The 19,498-nt window shown below is 41.9% G+C and overlaps 1 protein-coding gene across 1 annotated transcript; it reads right to left on the bottom strand.

Annotated features, from left to right (window-relative positions):
• Nucleotides 1–4,045: 4,045 nt before the first annotated feature.
• Nucleotides 4,046–19,398, bottom strand: clic5b (chloride intracellular channel 5b). Its single transcript, XM_029425280.1, has 6 exons — nucleotides 18,817–19,398; nucleotides 8,399–8,508; nucleotides 8,186–8,311; nucleotides 7,481–7,587; nucleotides 7,072–7,253; nucleotides 4,046–5,591 (listed from the first exon to the last, which is right to left on the bottom strand). The coding sequence occupies exons 1-6, from the start codon at nucleotides 19,396–19,398 to the stop codon at nucleotides 5,427–5,429; spliced, it is 1,272 nt and encodes a 423-aa protein (XP_029281140.1). The 3' UTR covers nucleotides 4,046–5,426.
• Between the last annotated feature and the right edge of the window lie 100 nt (nucleotides 19,399–19,498).

Raw genomic sequence — 19,498 nt, forward strand, 5'->3', positions numbered from 1 at the left:
CTCTTATTTAACCTTAGGGACCGGGTTGAGGGGCCCACCCATATGGTGTTCCATACAGCCAAAGGCAGGCTGGATATGGCCAAACTTGCTCTTATTATGTTAGTGGTGCTCCTACTAAAGTTCCAACACCCCACGTTTCGTCTCTGTGGACTTCAGCCCGTACAAGAGGTTTTGCTCCATGAATGTATGTAAGGTATTAAAAGTTCTTAATTCTCACAGAGAAGAGGGATGTAAACAAGACTCGTCTTTTGACCCGTAATTAAAGAAATGATCAATTGGCAGGCGAGCTGCATCCAGGCAGCAGCCCAGAACTTCACAGACATGGTAGGTTGTAAGGCGGCCTGACATCCAGCAGCAGAATCCATTCATCACTAGATTAAAGCATGCCTGTGTCTTTAGCCTGCTTTGGAAACATTTGATTCTACGAAACCATTTGCTGCTAAGTGAAACGCAACTCAGAGAAAAGTGCACTTATGAAACATAAAAAGTCTATGTTTAAAGAGTTCTGCCAGTTCAAATTATGCAATCTGATACATGGCCACACCGGCTGAAAAAAAAAAAAAGGAATTACTGTGAAAATGCGAGTGTCAGGACCATGGACAGCGACCAAACACACAAACAAAAGGCCTCTTTGTCCAAGGCCTCATGTCAGTGTTTCAAATTATACACCATCTCAACTGTCAAGAAATGGCAAACTGTTGCAGCACGACTGAGTGTACAGAACATAAGACAGGATAAACCTCCGCTCGGTGCCAAATATTCATGCAAAACAGGCCTTTTCCATAGGTTTCAGCCAGGCAATAAAATTTCAAAAATTTGGGCAGGGGCCCCATCTTTGCCTGAAACTCAAGCATGAAGGAGCCCTATGTGTTCTTCCTGTCAGATGAAGGGCTGTTAAAATGTTATCAGGCGAGTGTTAATTGAAAACTAATGGACTGGTAATTTGGAGCAGCGAGAACCAGTTCACTGCTGAATGACATACAACCCTGGTGACATTTAGATCATGTTGGGGCTTTTTGGAAAATCCACCACACGACCATAGCCATGTGGGGATGCCAGGCCAAAAGGGGGATGAAGGATGCCCGCCTTCGTGTCTGGTTCTGCTTTAGACATTCATCCTCTCAGTCTCCAAGGATCATAACTCGTGTTAGAGGCAAGTTTTATGGTTTATGACTGGAAAATAAAATGCTGCGTGTTTCCTGCAGGCGAAGCGATGATTTACAACTATGAATGATAAAGTGAGCGTCCGCCTGACAGTGCGGATGTGTGAGGGCTGCTGAGGATCCAGACATGTCCGACATGTGGATGTGAGTGTGGTCGTATAGCGAGTGTGGTCACCACAGCGCGGTTATATACATTGGAACACGGCATAGAGGGGAAAGTTCTGGCTCACTAGTCCAGTAGGTATCAATACCTGACATCATCATCTCACATAATTAGCACAGTGTCCACATCCTTCTCCAGTGACCATGGATTATTTCATGTGGTCCACAACTGGAACTGAAACTCTAACCAGTAAATCTAACTGAGAGCATAAATACCCCTGGGCTCTACTGTCTGCAGACATGGTTACTCATTTCAACTACTCCTCTCCAAAAAGCCAATCAGATATGTTTATTGTTATCTTCTGCCTAAATTTGGGTCTGATTATTTAAATACACAGAAATATGTCTTGATCACCTGGCTCTGAGCTCAAACAGTCCACACTTCAGGCCACGACAGGCCTGTCCCAGCCTCTGCTCGGCTCTACCACTGATCTAAGACAGGAGCCGGCGTGTGCCAAGAACTCTCTCTGGTGAGGTCGTCAGTCTTACGCCGAAACCGCAGGCGCGCGCCAGGCAGATCAATAATCCCCGTCAAGCTTCACCACAAGTCACTCAAGCCTCCAAGGGCAGGCAAGCAGAGGAGGGTTGGGGGACCTGCAGAGAATTTGATACTCTCTTAGATTGCTCTCTGTCTCCGAGTAGAAGAGATGAGGACTCGTCTTCCGCAGCTCTGTCTGCTCTTTTAAACATGATCTCCTGTTATGACATGGTTACTGTCGTTGTCGGCAGTGCTCTGATTAGACACTTCCTTCTCAGACCTGCAGGACCTCAGATGTCACCTTCTCAGTAGGGTGGTGCTGATGTCACATGTCAGTCATTACCCAACATCAGGAATTAGTGATTGGAAAGAAGTTTTTTAGTGGTAAAAGAGAGCCGAACCTCTGCTCATACTATTTGTGCCTCCCACTTACAGTATTATCACCGCCGCCAAGAAGGTTATGTTGTCGGTTTGGTTATTTGTCTGTCAGCAGGATTATGGAAAAATTACCCAACCGATTTTCATGAAACTTGGTGGATGGGTGTATTAAAGGCCAAGAAAGAACCCATTAAATTTTGGATCTGATCCGAATCACGGGGCGAATACATGCGTTGTTTTTTACTAATGGAAACGCCCTTGGCAGGGGTCTGCCCTGTCTGAGTGTCCTGCTTGTTAACATCACATTTGTGTAAAACGTGTCCTTTTTCGTTATAAAATATAAAAGCATTACTTTTTATGAAAATATTAAATATTAAAATCAATATCGAGAATTATAGTTGATGAAAATATACTTACATTTATGTTCACGTCGTACAAATTGACGTCGTTTACCATCTTTGTTTAGATTGAGAGATTGAGACATGACTTGAAGAACGAGTAAAGTTTTTTTGTGCAATACACAGAATATGTATTTTATTTCCAGATGATTAAAAGATTCTTTGATGATTCTGGAAATACTTTCAGTACAGCAGTAAGTGTTGTTAAACAACTTTCAGAGATGGTTAGATGGTTAGTCTGTCCAGTGTAATGATAATACAAAAGTGCAGAAGAGGACATCGTATGAGATTACACAACAAGAAGCCCCTTCTGCTGCTCTGAAGGCACATGGATAATATAGGGTTTCTACAGTATGAGGTAAAAGTAAACTTCACCTCAGGCTGAAACACATGTGTCAGTCTCCTGGGTACAATATATATGGTAAGCAGCAGCTAAAGCAGCACTGAGGTCTATATGTATGCAGTATTTCTTAAACTACAGCGCTCCGGCCCTTAATTGGATCACAGGTCTGTTTCTGGTGGGTCCTCACACGTCAAACGCGCCAGTTTGTTTTAATCAGCTCAGGTCTCAAAGCGAGGCTCAATTTAGACAATTTATGCCTGAGCTGAAGAGGTTTACTAAACCTGGCTATAAAAGTGTGCTGTGTGTGAGTCCCTGTCAGCCTATGCGGACTCCCTGTGCTATGGTGGCCAAGCCAAGGCCAGCGACTGGTAGATCCACTGGGAGTGTAATAACAGATTAATGTGGCGTGCCAGGCCCCATGACCAGACGTGTTTGACGTTAATGCTCCACTGTATATTATCCAGCTTGCAGAAATGTTGGATGTGAGCGATGGGATCCAAGGACAGGGATGTTTAGGTACTAATTACCAAACAGCAAGGCACAAGTCTCGCTCCATATTTCCTTACTCCTGTGGAAACACTAGGCAGGCTCCATTTATTTTCTTTGACTGTTGTTTCTGGCAAGGCCGCGTCTCAGTAAACACCACTCGCCCACCATTGTAAATCCGACAGGCGCAGATCTTTCAAGTTAGACTCCTTTGAGGAAAAATGGAGACAGATCGGATGGCGGCGCTCGGGTTTTCCGTCTTAATGAGAGAGTGGAGGAGAGGGATGGCGTTTGATCCCTGGCATGGAAGCCTCTATTTAAGCCTGTCAACGGTCATCACTCTCTCTCTCTCTCTCTCTCTCTCTCTCTCCTTCTCTCTCTCTCTCTCTGTTATGGATGGAGAAAAAGACCTGCACCACTGGATTTGATCAACTCACTCAGGCACACTTAACCCTTTTCAGGACGCGGATCCAGGCTCCAGCAGCACCTTTGCTATCACTGACACACACCGCTCACCCCTCCCTTCATAACAACCCTACGAAGTATCAGTGTTGATTGATCACCTAGCTGGAAAAGAAAAGAAAAGGCAGAAGCAGATCTGTGAAAATATTATTTTATTTGTAGAACTTCGCAATGAGCAAGGCTCTCAGTCATCATGCTCCAATTTCATATCATATGTTTGTCCAAACCACACAAGAGCCTTATGGTTCTTCAAGGAAGTCTCGCTATAGTTGCAGCCTGACACGAAGCCAAAGACGATAAGCCCCCAAGACAAATTTCCATCCTCTCTCTGCTTGGACAATGAAACTTTTGAACTTGAACTTTGGCCTGCGGATGTTGATAGGCTCCAAAGAGCGGAGGAAATGTCTCTTTGATGAAGGGCTGGAGGGCACGGCTCCTCCTGACCATTGTGGACCTGGCCTGGAAGACGCTTTTCATCGCAGCCCTAATGGCTCTCCCTAATCAGGCCTGATTGGGGCTGCTAAATAAATACTCTCTCCATTCGTAATATCATGTGAAACTTAAGACAAAATCAATACCTACACTGAACACTAATAGCTAGAGGCAGAACAAATGTCTCAGCTCTGGCTGCAATACATTTTTGAGTCCATCAGTGACATTGGCGTGGATTTTTGATACTTCCAAATAAAGGCACATCGTTGAGTATTTTTCACATCTTGAAAAGAAGCTCTTAAATATAACAATTTAAAACAGATTCATGCACGCAAACAAATCAGAAACAAGCTTTGTTCTGAGCTATCAATGCCCTTGTCAGCTAAATCTTTGCAACTAACATCATTGAGCATATAAACGTATTATTTAAATCAATCTTTCAAATCAATCTTTCAGAAGCAGGAGTGAATTTCAAGATGCGTACAAGCTCGAGGAAACAAACAAGCAACACCGACAGTAATGACAATCAAAATTAATTTGCAGATCACAACAGTCATATTCAGCAAATAAGATTATAGTGCCAATCATCAATCATAGATGAATCAAGGTGTCTCCCCCTGGAGCCAAAAGCTTGATAATAAACACTGGAGTCAGACTAGACTTCTGTGGGTTTAGGAATAAATAAAGTGAACGACCCTGACATCAGCAGCTAGTAAAATGTTTGGCCGTGCGGACCGCTGGAGTATGTATGAAAGAGAGCTTTGTGTTATGAGAAATAAATACAGACGGGACACAATCATGTTTGAAAAGTGTTATGTCAGAAGTTTTACGGCAGCAACATTTGAGCGTGGTTTAAACCTGTGAATTAAGTTAACTCTGCTTGATTTATCGTCCGCTCCACTTCTCTTCTGCAACACCACGTACAGCTGTAACGCAGTGGGCCTATAACATCTCACAGCCACCCAGCAACCTCTGACTATGACAGACAAAAAAAAAAATCTGGTTCCTGAAAATACCAATGAAGAAGACTCAAAAGGTCACATGTCACATGTATGTTGAAAAGTGATGTTTTTTGTGTGTTGTGTTACTAGTTTATTTTGTCTGAGCTCGGGTCGCTTGGCGAGTTACTTGGCCAGTCTCCTCGCCACGTCTTTGTAGGCGGTCTCGATCTCGGAGTCAGCAGCGCAGGTGTTGGTGAATTCGTCATGTGAGTAGGCGTTCTTCAGATACCGCCACACCCCCGACATATCTGAGGGGATGTCGTAGTTGCGGTACTTCTTAGCGACAACCTGCGAGAGAAAGCAAAGCTGTAACTTCATGAACTGAAGACAAACTAGAATTTCTTTTTGTCAGTCATTTATAATCCACCCTTGGGCAGTCTTAAAACTTTCTCTCAGTCTGCCTCATCTACTGCTTCTTCAGTTAATAAGTGTGAGAGTAAATTCATTTCAAGAGTGTTTTCTGTGCTGTGTATGTGAGGCAGCACTAGCACTGACCTTTTCCAGAAAGAGGTGAGAAGACGCTACGATTAAAAAAAAAGTGTATAACAACACTATCAGAAGTATTTGTGCAACATTTTCTTTAGTCTTTCAGAAATTATTGATTCAAGAATTGAGCTTGAGCCACAAACTATCCTTTTTAATAATTCAGTGACATTAGACAAGCTCACATTGGCGCATAGACGAAGAAGAAATGCTTGTTGATATTGTGTAAGGGTGAAGACATTCCTATTGTTTAAATGTGGCTTGATTATCTTGTCAATACTCTTGAGGTGGAGAGGATTAGATATATTAGAAGTGATCAGGTGATCTGATGCCATCTGGCAGCCTTTCATTCAGTATTTGGAAGTTAACAAACAGTTTAATGCTACTTTTGTTGCCAATGTAAGGATCGATTGTGCTGGGTGTCTAGGTTGAGTGGTTAGTCGGGGTGGACTCGGTTCATTTTTATAATATTTCTTTATTATTTTTTCCCTTTTCTCTTTTTTTTAAGTGTTACAAAGAGAATGGTGTCTGTATTAGTTACTAATTATCTTTATATTGCATTTGTATATTCACCAGTAATTCTTATATATCTATATATTCACTAATCTTTTGTGCATACTGACTCCACTACCAATAAAAACTAGAATAAAATAATAATAGCACCATGACATGGCTGTGTATGCTAACATCAGCATGCTAACATGTTCACAGTGATAATGCTAATGTTTAGAAGGTATAGTGTTTGCCATTTTCACCATTTTAGTTTAGCATGTTAGATACAAAGTACAGCGGACGCTGAATGTCATCAGTTGAGCAGTAAAGTAGTTATAGACCTGCAGGTGGCGCTAGAGGTAAAGTCAGGGGATCACCAGTCCCCTGTACAAATCAGTCTGTAACTAATTTCATGGCAATCCATCCAATAGTTGTTGAGATATTTCAGCTTGGACAAAAAACTTGGACCAACACCAACACATCTATTGTCAGTGGACTCAGTACTTCGGAGTATTTAAATGATAGTTTTTCCCCCTGAATATCTAAAGAAAGAATTTCAATTAAATTCAGAGGGACTGACCCAAACCTTATCTATATGTATACAATAAATATCTTCAATTATATCATTTTAAAATTTGAATGATATACATTGAATGATAACTATTAAATTAACAATTTTAAACAATTGACAAACAATGTTACCTGAAAATAGCCTCAAACATGAGTACTTGACATCAAAGATCATATTAATCCAATAAACTAATTAACATAAATACATATTTCCTCTCTATACCTTAACTATGTGCAGTTTCGGCAGCAGGTTGCAGTCTGCGAGAGTGAGCTCGTTTCCGTCGAGGAAGTCTCTGTTGGAGCCCTTCTCTTCCTCCATGCTGTCTGCGTCGATCTCATCTGGCAAGGTGCTGTTCAGGTAGTCATCCAGCTTCTTCAGGGCCTTCATCAAACCTTTCTCTAGAACTAAACACGCAGAAACACACATAAGCATAAGTACAATGATGTTGCAAGGTAAAAGTGTGTGGTGATAACCTCACTAGATGGCAGCACAGCAAAATATGAGTCAAAACAAGCCTCAAACACTGGACTCTGCTACTACCTAGTGGAGGAATATAGTAACAGCTGTCATGTTCTCTTTCTGTTGCGAGTGTGTGTCTGTCAGTGTAAATGGCACAAAATGAGCAGCCCACCGGCGTTGGCCTCTGGTTTGGTGTTCTTGATGAAGGCTGAGAACTTGGCGAAGATGTCATTTCCAGCTGTGTTGGACTCTCTCTGCCTGGCTGCCAGTTTGGGATACCTGAGCAGACGGGGGGGGGACAGAGGCGGGAGACGCAGTCAGAAACGCAGGCGGACCAAAACATCTGGATAGCATTAACACCTGGACTGGAGCTCAGCTCGGACTGAAAACATGTTACACACTCACACCGAGTTGGCCGCCCGCCCCTTAAAGCTCTCCCACACTAAGGTCCATTTATAATGCAAAAAACTTTACAGGCAATAAAAGAAAGATTTAGTTGATCTGACGTTTTTCTATGCAACTGCTCACACACTGGCTCTTATTTCTTCTTGGGAATGACAATAACAAAATACAATAAACCTGTCTTGATTTTTCTAAAATTACGCAAAAGCTGTTGCTCAATTAAGCACATGTTGGGTGTGTGCCTGAGACACATAGATACTCATTCACAAAAGATTTACAACATCCATAAACAACAAACAGTTATAAGTTAACATCAGCCTTCATCAAATACAGCACATATTCACTTTTATTGGACTAAAATGTTTCCTGCCCTTTCAGCAGTGTCGCTGAAGTGAAATAAATCTAGCCAAAAGCAGCATGTGTGCAGTCAGCGATACTGTAAACTACGTGTTGTAAAACCTTCCAGATGAATTACTTTGGAGGACAGAGCGTTTCCTCCAGAAACTCCTCGATCTTGTTGATATCGGTCTTGACTTCTCCGTTGAATGTCAGGAAAGGAGGGTGTGTCCCTGGAGCCAGGTTGTGCAGATCTGCTGGCTTTCTGCAGAGGACATGGAGATAGCAGTATGTCATGAGGAAGTGCATAAGTGTGTTTGTGCGCTGGAGCTTGCATTCTAAGTATCCTAACCTTTTGAGGTCAACGGTTGTGACGTTGAACACGACTCCTTTGAGCCAGAGGATCATGAAGAGGCGCTGAGAGAAGGGACAGTTGCCAATGCTTTCTCCATCGTTGCCTGCCTGCACACAAAAAGTCAACAGAAAGGCGATGAAATATAGTGTACACAGGCAAACATTCACACACAGTGGATGCACTACAGTAGTTAAAGAGAGAGTTCTGATTGTATTTAAGTGGGGTCCCATCAGGTACTTACAGTAGATGACACGCCTTTAGTTTGGAGTGATGGTACAGAAGCTAAGAAAGAAGAAGCTAAGCAGTAGCATTTTAGCCACCTAAAAAAATCTATATGAGTTTACGTGTACACTATATTTACAATATTTGCACTACTTTACCTCTACCTCAGACAGCCCTTTCTGACGGGGAACTGAATGCAAAAACAGTCTTTTCACCTTGCAGAACACAGGAGTTGCTGGTCTGCCGCTGCCTCTATCGGTTAGTTTGTTTGTGTTACTTTCTGCAAGGTAAAATTACTGTTTTTGTCAATGGAGTCTGGTGGTTTTGAATAAAGCATAGAAAACTGCTTCAGTTCCCTGTCAGAAAGGTCTGACTGACGCCAAGGTAAAGTAGTGAAAATATTCTAAATATAGCGAACACTTAAACTTATATAGATTTTTTGTTGAGGCTAAATCACACACTGCTGCTGCCTGTCTCTTTCTCCCATCTGCTATAGGTAATATACTGACGATGGATAACAACCTCATAATACCCCACTTTAAACAATCTGAACTAACCCTTTAAGTCACGTTTAGACATCATTAGATCTGCAACGATCAGGTGATCAGGTGATCAGGTGATCAGGTGATCATTTACTGGTTCCAGGCTCTCAAATGTGAGAAGTTTCTGCTTTTCCTTGACATTGTAGTAAATGGTTACTCTTTGGAGTTTAGGCTGTTGTTGATGACATCACGCTGGGCTCAAGTAAATCGTGATGGACATTTTTCACTGTTCTTTGATGGTTTACTGACCGAACAATTAATCGAGAAAATAATCTGCAAATTAATAGATAATAAAAATAATTCCCCCTACTTGCAGCTTTCTGCTGATGGGAAAATCTTTGGTCACAAGGTTGTCTCTCTGAGAACAAACCTTATTACTAACAATTAAATACATATTGGATTTAGCTGACTGTTATCTTTGACTTTTATTTGACTTGAAAGGTCGTTCAGAGAAGCGTCATAGGCTGTATAAATGTAAACAATACGCGAACACACATAAATACGTCACCCTTAAATCCCTGATACAAATGTATGATAAGGACAGAGTCAAAGCAAAAGTACACTCTGGGTATCTTTATAATTCTACGTGTACTAAAAGCCAACTACATAAATGTGGGCATATAACAAAAGCAGTATACTCTTGCTGTCAGGTTAAAGCATTCTACCAAACACCAAAAAGACAAACTAAATTGTTGCATCTGTTCGAATAGTTTTATGATGATATAAATAAAGCATAAAAATAACCGAATAGGAGTCGCACATTTTTCTCCCTACAGCGACAATACTGATATAATCACGTCCCCTCCATCGTATACTCGTGTACATGAGGTGAGATCGTGTGTCGGCATGTATAGATGCACATCAGAGCATCAGCAGTGACACCTGACCCACTGGCCCAGCTGAATTATATATAGTGCATCCGTCACATGGTTCACCGGCCGACGGGGCGCAGAGTGCAGGGTCAGACCTGCAGGCCTGCAGTCACAGAGGTCCAACACACACAGCAAAAAGAGTGCACTGACCTCAAGTTGACACTGGAGACAGTTTCCTCCATTACATTAACGATTTGGAATTGAAACTCTAAAGCATTTAAGAAAGCAGTAGATGGATTTAATTATGTAAAATTGCGTTATTACTGTCTTTGAGGTGGTTTATGGAAGCTCTGGAAACACATTTCTAAGTCTGATCTAAACTGTGTTTATTTACTCATGAAAAGGTGACAAAAAAGTTTTGCCAGGATAAGATAATTTTTCATCTGTGATACAGGTGTGTACAAAATGTTTTGCCTGGTGAAATAAAAAGGTTTAGGTTTGTTGCTGTTGTATTCATTTTGTCTACAAGAGGCTGAAGTGCATCTCTACCCCATGTTCTAAATAGATCCTTTGTTTCTCTACCTGTTTGACAGATTACATTTATTTTAAGGAATTTTGAAAGATTATCCTGGCAATACTTTTTTTCCACTTATTGTTAAGTCCTAAACACAAAGAAAACAATTTGGATCAGACTTAGAAAAAAAAAATTCTCACTTGCCTCTCAGGGCTTTAGTAATGGTAAATATCCCAAATAACATTAAATGCTTTATTTGGGTGACCAGCAGTCACTTCACAAATAAAAGATCCTACATCATTCAGTTCATGTGGCCGACAGTACACCGCTCCTAGCAAAGACCAGAACACAGAGCTGTCAGTCTAAAAGTAGCTGAGCCAACTGTATGTGCGCCAGCCATTGATGCCCAGTGCTGTCATGCAGCCTGAGTGCATGCGATGCTTCTGTCCGTGCATTGTTAGGACTAGGCTCAGCGGCACGGCGGTAACACAATACACAGCCGCTGATAATAGCCAATCAACATCTAGAAAACGGAGGACAAAAGATATCACACACAACTGGGCCTGTGGGCGCAAGGAGTGTGAGTGCATAGAGGGGGGTCCACAGGAGGCAATGTTACCTTATATGATGCAGTGCATACATACAGTATACATGTATACTTAACTATAACTGGATTTTGGTGTTCTTGGGTTCTCTTCCCACACATTTTAATAAGAATGAATGACAACGTAGCACAACTAGGCCAGTGTAAACAAAGCAATTACTCTGTTTCTTGTGTATGTAATTAATTAATACTGCAATATTTAGAAAAATAGAAATAGAAAGATCAGATATCCAAGCTCAGTGTAACAATTGTGTAAATCATTCTTTTCTAAAGTGCTTTATGAAAGCTACTAAAACACTTTTTTCATTAAATTGAACTTAATTGTAGAATTTTCCCCATAAGTACCATACTTTGAAAAATATCTGTAGAATGCTGCAGCATGCCACTAGAGAAGAAAAACATTCAAAAGGAAAAGTTACAGGAGGCAGAAGGTCCATATGCAAGGTATATGCATCAGTCCAGCTCTGCACTTAAAGGGGTAGATTGAAGTGGAATTTTATTAGGTACTAATTCATAGTCGTGTCTTACCCCAGTTTGGGGAGGGTGGAGGTAGGAGTTACGGCGTGGAAGCAAATGAATGTACTGCTGTCACGGCAAAACTTATTTTAGTCACCGAAAAAAAAGATCCACCTAAAAAAAGCCAATATCAGTTTAAGTGTTCGCTATATTTAGAATATTTTCACCACTAAACCTTTTCATCAGACAGCTCTTTCTGACAGGGAACTGAAGCCGTTATCTATGCTCTCACCAAAGCCACCAGACTCCATTGACAAAAAGGGTAATGCCTCGATCAGTTAATTTATTCGTGTTTTTGTCTGACTCTGTTTTGTTCTGATTCCCCAAAGTCACACAATAATACAAAAGTACTGTTTTTGTCAAAGGAGTTTGGTGGAAGACAGCGTAGAGAGCGGCTTCAGTTCCCTGTCAGAGAGGGCTGTCGGATGGCAAGGTAAAACGGTTACACTTAATCTGATATAGATTTTTGAAGTGGCTTCTTTTAGATGGTAATATACGTGTTGCTGCTGCCACTCGGCCAGAGCAGCTTGCTTAGCTTCTGTACAGTAACTCAAGACTTTCTTTCCAAACTGGGGTCGTGCCGACCGCCATCTACTGTATGTAATACAATGAATAAATACTTCATACAATCAGACTTCAAAAGCTCCAAACTATCCCTTTAATACACCTCACATGAAGCCAACAGTGAGTAACATTTATTTAAAGAGTGATGCATTAAAACTGCTAACTAAATGCAAGACAAAAACACAATAATCTAGCCTCAGCATTTTGCCATCTAGATATAAGAGTTTCATGTAGTGGAACAACAGAGAAACATCGTGAATGTGAATGTCAAGGTTTAGGGGGCGATGCAAGCTGACCTGTGTCAGTGAACTTTCAGTTACCAAGCCGGTTTCCTGGGAGGTGAATTGGCTGAAAGCAGCCTCCACACCAACCTAATTGGTTCTGTGCGTCCAGGCAGCACATCACCGATGAGCCTTTTCCCACCTGCCTCAGGTATATTCATCTATCTCTAACATTACCCACAGGGCCTCAAGTGCACCTAGTTGTGGAGAGCAAAACAACCCTGCTGTATTTACTGAAGCACTTCTAACTATCATGTCATGTTACTATTTCAGGAGATAATCTGGGGCATCTATTGATCAGAAATAATGTCAGGGGTACTTGAAAATAAAAGAGCAGAGTGGCGTATTTAATGGATTGTGAGTGAAGAGAAGTAGCTAATGCAGTCCTTCCTTTAAAAGAAAGTCTGCCTGCCTTTTAATGTGCAGTAATGGTACCGCAGCAGTGCCCCGATGTGAGCTTCCCATCGTCAACATGTAGCTTCCGTATCACTGTCACAACAATCCTGGGTCACCAGTGTGCCGTGCCGCTGTAACTCTACCTCTACTATTGAGTTACACAAGCTTTCCACAACACACAGTGGTGCAACGCTGAAAATCCTGCTCATATACTGTCTCTACCTTCCATCAAAACTTCACTTTCACTTGACAGAAAATATTGTAAGCATAGTTCTGTCTCTGTCTTACCTTTACAAAAAGCTCGATTTCAGGGTCTCTGTCTGGACTGTTAGTGGACATGGTGCCTGCTTCTGGCTGTCACCTTGATCCTTCTTTTTTCTTTTCTTTTTGTTAAACTACAATCCTTTGCTTTTTCCTTGGAGGTCTACATCCTTCAGAAAAAGATGGTAAAAAAAAGACCCAGGTATCCTCTTCCCACTTTAAGAAGATGTTTTTGGTTTCTAGTCCCTGATTCAAGCTCTCCACCACCTTTAGGTCCTGTATAGGCCGTCTTCCCCCTTGTTGGTGTCTTGTCCAGATGGCAGGTAGAGCCCTGCGTTCTGATTTAGACACAGATGGGGAGCAGAGCTAGCTCTCACTGACACAAGAGTGGAAAACAGGTGTGAGTCTATAACCAGGGGGTGGAGCCCCATCCCTCTCTTCCCTCCAGTGCAACCAAACTCCCCTCTAACTAACACACAGCACTACGATCCCCTCCTCTCTTATCTGTCTCGTCTCTCTTCAACTGTTCACCTCACTTTCTTAACAGTCAATTGCTTCTTGGGGTCAGATCAGGTTGACTTTTCCAGCCACATCAACAATAATCAAACATATCATCGCGAGTAATCCCAAATAATCAAATATAACATGCAACAAAAATGATATGTGTGTCACTTCTCATCGGTTTTTGAGTGTGTGAGCAGCAGCATTAATATTTAATGCGTGTTCACATGTTTGACTGGCAGAATGAGGCAGGTTATATTTGATCACCAGCAGGAGACGATTCCTCTGAATTATTGATGCTTGGATTTGGTGTTAAGGCAAGAATTGACGTTTATTTACAGAAAGGGCATAATGTAGGGCAACAAAAATAAAAGCAGGTCTGACTGCTAAAATCTTCATCCGCACACACTGAAGAAAATTGAGTGGCGCTCACTATTTGCTTCATTCGAACAGGCAAAGTGTTTGAGATTTACCCCAAAATAAAATATCTTATCACGTGAGTTTGAAAGTCAGATATAAGAATGAAACGAGAGAAACTCAAGCTAATTCAAGTCTCTATTTATAGAGCAGCCCCCTCTCCTGGCTGACATACCAACATGCAGCAGAAGCCAATTACTGGGCCGCTGTGGAATAAGGAGCTCATTATCAGTGTTTGAGGGGAACTGTTGAGTACTTTCTAAATGTGTTACTATAGGTTCTTTTGTATATGCCGTACTCAAAGTTACAGTTTCAATTTTCACAGCACCCACATGATGAAAACAATACATGATAATGAGCTGAGCATAAAGTCTTTTCAGAGTTGGATCTCATTTAAAAGTCTTTCAACTACCAAATCTGGCATCGATAGAAAACTTCATTCCAAATGGGTGCAACTGCATTTCCTTGCATTTTAAAGGTGGTCACTTCATACTTGTTTGCATCTTTTACTGACTAGTTAGGACACAATTCAGCTGACTTTGTGATTATTAAAAGAATATCTCCTACAAAGTGCATTCAGAAAGTATTCAGACCCCTTACCTTTTTTTCACATTTTATTATGTTGCAGCCTTATGCTAAAATCTTTTAAATTCATTGTTTCCTTCATCAATCTACACTCAATACCCCAAAACAGAATTTTGATTTTATTGCAAATTTATTGAAAAGAAAAGATATCACATTTACATAGGAATTCAGACCCTTTGCTATGACACTTGTAATTCAGCACAGGTGCTTCCTATTCCTCTCAATCATCTTTGAGATGTTTGATTGAGTTCATCTGAGGTAAATTCAGTTGATTGGATATGATTTGCAAAGGCACACGCCTGCTACATAAAGTCTCACAGATGATCGTGCATATCAGAGCGAGAACCAAGCCATGAGGAGAGACATGAGGTGCAGAGACATGAGTGCAGAGACATGAGGTGCAGAGACATGAGGTGCAGAGACATGAGTGCAGAGACATGAGGTGCAGAGACATGAGGTGCAGAGACATGAGGTGCAGAGACATGAGTGCAGAGACATGAGGTGCAGAGACATGAGTGCAGAGACATGAGGTGCAGAGACATGAGGTGCAGAGACATGAGGTGCAGAGACATGAGGTGCAGAGACATGAGGTGCAGAGACATGAGTGCAGAGACATGAGGTGCAGAGACATGAGGTGCAGAGACATGAGGTGCAGAGACATGAGTGCAGAGACATGAGGTGCAGAGACATGAGGTGCAGAGACATGAGGTGCAGAGACATGAGTGCAGAGACATGAGGTGCAGAGACATGAGGTGCAGAGACATGAGGTGCAGAGACATGAGTGCAGAGACATGAGGTGAAGAGACATGAGGTGCAGAGACATGAGGTGCAGAGACATGAGTGCAGAGACATGAGGTGCAGAGACATGAAGTGCAGAGACATGAGGTGCAGAGACATGAGGTGCAGAGACATGAGGTGCAGAGACATGAGGTGCAGAGACATGAGGTGCAGAGACATGAGTGCAGAGACATGAGGTGCAGAGACATGAGGTGCAGAGACATGAAGTGCAGAGACATGAGGTGCAGAGACATGAGTGCAGAGACATGAGGTGCAGAGACATGAGGTGCAGAGACATGAGTGCAGAGACATGAGGTGCAGAGACATGAAGTGCAGAGACATGAGGTGCAGAGACATGAAGTGCAGAGACATGAGGTGCAGAGACATGAGGTGCAGAGACATGAGGTGCAGAGACATGAGTGCAGAGACATGAGGTGCAGAGACATGAGGTGCAGAGACATGAAGTGCAGAGACATGAGGTGCAGAGACATGAGTGCAGAGACATGAGGTGCAGAGACAGGATTATGTTTCGACACAGATCAGGGGACGGCAACAAAAACATCTTTAGAGACGGCAAAAAAAACGTATCTGGAGAGACCCACCGATGTCCTCATCTAACCTGACATCCACAAATCCAGGTATGCAGAAGTTGTCGCGTCATACCTGTACCAATACTGAGTACGGCATTAAGAGGCTGAATATTGTGTCAATGTGATAATTCAGTTTTCTTTTATTCTCACTTTGTCATTATTGGGTAATGCGTATAAATTGATGAGGGGGGAAATTTTTTATTTTATTTTAGCATTAAGCTACAACATAATAAAAAGGAAAGAGGTCTGAATACTTTCTGAATGCACTGTGTGTTCGGTAAAGGCCCAGCTACAGCCAGCAGCCAGTTAAAACAGCTAGACAGGCTCTGTCCAAAGTCTGGCACATAACCTCTTGTAAAACCCTTGGAGTTCATATTTCTGAAATGTATATACATTTATTGAGAAGATACATTTAACAATATGACTCTTTTGTTTTACTGATAACAAACTTATTACTCTTAACTTACATCATGTCAACAACTCACTTATCTGTACAGTAAATATGAAGCTACCACCAGCAGCTGCTTAGCTTAGCTTGGAAGCCCCCTCTACTTGTGCTAAGTTAGCTAGCTGTATCTGTGTAATAGTATCAATCTTCTCATCTAACGCTGTAAATAAACTTATTTCTAAAGAATGTCTATAAAAAAAATTAAAAAGGTTGTCTTGAAGATCATAAAACCATTAAGGGTTAAGAAGAAACTGCCTTGGTTTTTGTGTTCTCTTGAGACAAAAGGAAGCTCAAATCACTGACTTGTTGGGGCTAATCATTCACCCGAACATCAAACAGTAACGGACATTTTGTATCTTTCCGGAGCCAAGGTGGAGGGGAGTGTTTGAACTCTACCTGTGTCGACACACACTTGCCAAATGTGACAACTCGAAAGTCTTAATAGTCAATATAAGTATTGTCTTGATGAACAAGCAGTGACAACAAACTATACAAACATGTTTTTATGTGGCCGTCCAAACCAGTGCCAGTGACTACTTAATTATATCATAAAGTATGAGAATAAAAAAAAAAGATATAAAAACACATTGTGTGATTGTAGTGATGGCCTATTCTGCAGTGACCTGTTTCATCACTGACTGCGGGGAAGGAGCCACGTAGGTTTTCAGACAATCTCCTGACTCCCCTCCCCGTTTTTATAGCGCAGCTCAGTTTGGTTTATGGCGTTTTGTTGAAGATTAAACAGTTGGGAAATCGGGGGATGGGTGGTATGCAGCGAAGGGGCCAAATATGTTGTCAGTTTTATGGCGAAATATGCTCGAAGTTTATCATAATTGGGATATAATGACATCAAGAGAGCATATGTCTAATCCCAAAAATGTTGTTTCTAATCAAGAACATAAGTGAATGGCCTTTGCTGTTACAAAACAAATTTGAAGATTTAACAAAACACTGTTGTTCCTTTATTACAAGGCCTTTGAGCTCTGATAGAGCTCCTTGAGCTCAGCCCACAGACTCAATCTCTGTCGCTCAATCAGCAAAGTGACCCCTGCATGTGCTGATAGTACACCTCACAGAGCAGCAAAACACACACCGTGGGATTTACTCAGGCACGGAGTTCACCCCTGGTTTCTATGGCCGTACAGTAAACAAGTTAATCATTACTTCAGGCTGCCTACAGATTCAAGTCCCTGACGAAGCTTCTGACACAAGGAGATCACTGCCTCTGACATTTCTTAAAGAAATCAATACTTTGTCAAATATTTCTGAATATGCTTCTGTTTAATACTCAAACTATTGTTATAGTATTTGCTTGTAATAACTGAATTTCTGAAATTGTTTGTTCAACCTCTACAGATAGGCTTCAACAGTTAACCATGTGTATGCTCTGTAATAAAAAGTATTAACTTATTTAAAGCTATAGTAGTAAGCTTATATTACCTGCAAATGAAATCCACAAAGTTACATTTTTTGACTAAGTAAATGTACATAGCATTATTAAACCTATTCCGATTAGTACCTTGATGGTAAAATGCCTAAAGCATATTGCTCACTGCTTCAGATGTTTTATCATATTATGACCTCAGATGCTAATGTGGTGATCAGTCATGTTTATGACTCGGACTCAGCCAACAAACAAATGGTTGATTATACACTTTTGGATGGTGTCTCATTATGCAGTATGCACTAATCTCAGATATATATGCCAGATATTCCACTACAATAATCAATGTTCTGCTGCCAAAATGCTTTTTTTTTTTAAATAAGTAATTAAGATTAATGATACCAAATATAATCAACTCATTTATGACTCATTAATAAAGGTTACGATAAGACTTTATTGATCCCCAGGGTGTAAATTCACAAGATACCCTAGCAGCATATAAAGTTATTAAATGAGCTCCACCCAGCTCCACCTTTACCAGCTGCAATGCATCAATAACTACAATAATATGAATCATTCTGAAATAGGCCATTCTGTATAATATATATTTTGATGTGAATACCTTTTGCACTTTTACTTAGGACTTTTACTGGTAATATAATATTTCAACACTGTGGTATTGCTACTTTCACTTAAGTACTTCTTAAAAGGGTACTTCTTCCACTACTGTGAATAACCAACCCTAGCACCAAAGACGTGCTAGAGGATATAAAAAAAGGAAAGTTTCCAGCACAGTGAACAATACATAACGCAAGCTGCCTTCAAGGAGCCCTTTGGCAAATGGGATTGCTGAGGACATCACTAATGAAAGTGAAAAAACAACGTTAGTGCAGCTGCTTTGTGTGATGCTTCATGCTGAACGGTGAAGCAAACCTATGCCCGCCCTGGGTGAACCCTGCAGACACTGTTTGGTCCTCTGCAGGCCTGTAAACGTTTCTTACCTTGACGAACAGAGAGATGTCAGGCTGGCTGGGATCCGCCGGCGCAGCGCTGCTGTCATGCAGAGTGACATTCTCCAGAGTTTTCAGGCTGAAGTCGACAGCCTCCTCTGGCGTGGTGTCAGTGCTGGGGAGAGTGTACGACATCAGCATCCCATTCTCTGCGTTCTCCTCTTCCTGGAGCTCGTGCTGGATCGGCGGGTCGTCGCACGGGTCTCCGGGGGAAGCGGAGGATGCTGAGGAGGCCGATGAGCGCCTGGATCCGCCGTTAACTTCCTTCACCTCGACTTCCACCTCTGGCTCTGGCTTTACACACACCTCTGCCACTTCCTCAGTTTTAGCCTCTTCATCGTCGCTGGATGAAGAGGACGAGCTGCTGTGTTTGTCCTCGTCTCTGATGGCCATGTAGTCCGGCGAGCTGCGCTCCTCTCCCTTGGTGGACACGTGGACCTGCACCTCGCTGTACAGCGGCTCCTTCGCCTCACCTGAGCTCTCATATTTGGGCTCTCGGTCGGGGCTGTCGGATCCATCGCGGCGCTCTTCATGCACACTAGCCTCAGCTACTGTGTCATATATGTTGTCCATGTTTGCTGAGTTATGTTTTTTTTTTTGTTGCTTGTTGGCAGACCCTGAGTCTAACGTGAGGAGTGCTGAAGTGGTTAACGTGGTGGTGTACAGTCCGCCT

The sequence above is a fragment of the Cottoperca gobio genome, chromosome 24, assembly GCF_900634415.1.
Source record: "Cottoperca gobio chromosome 24, fCotGob3.1, whole genome shotgun sequence".
Classification (NCBI taxonomy): domain Eukaryota; kingdom Metazoa; phylum Chordata; class Actinopteri; order Perciformes; family Bovichtidae; genus Cottoperca; species Cottoperca gobio.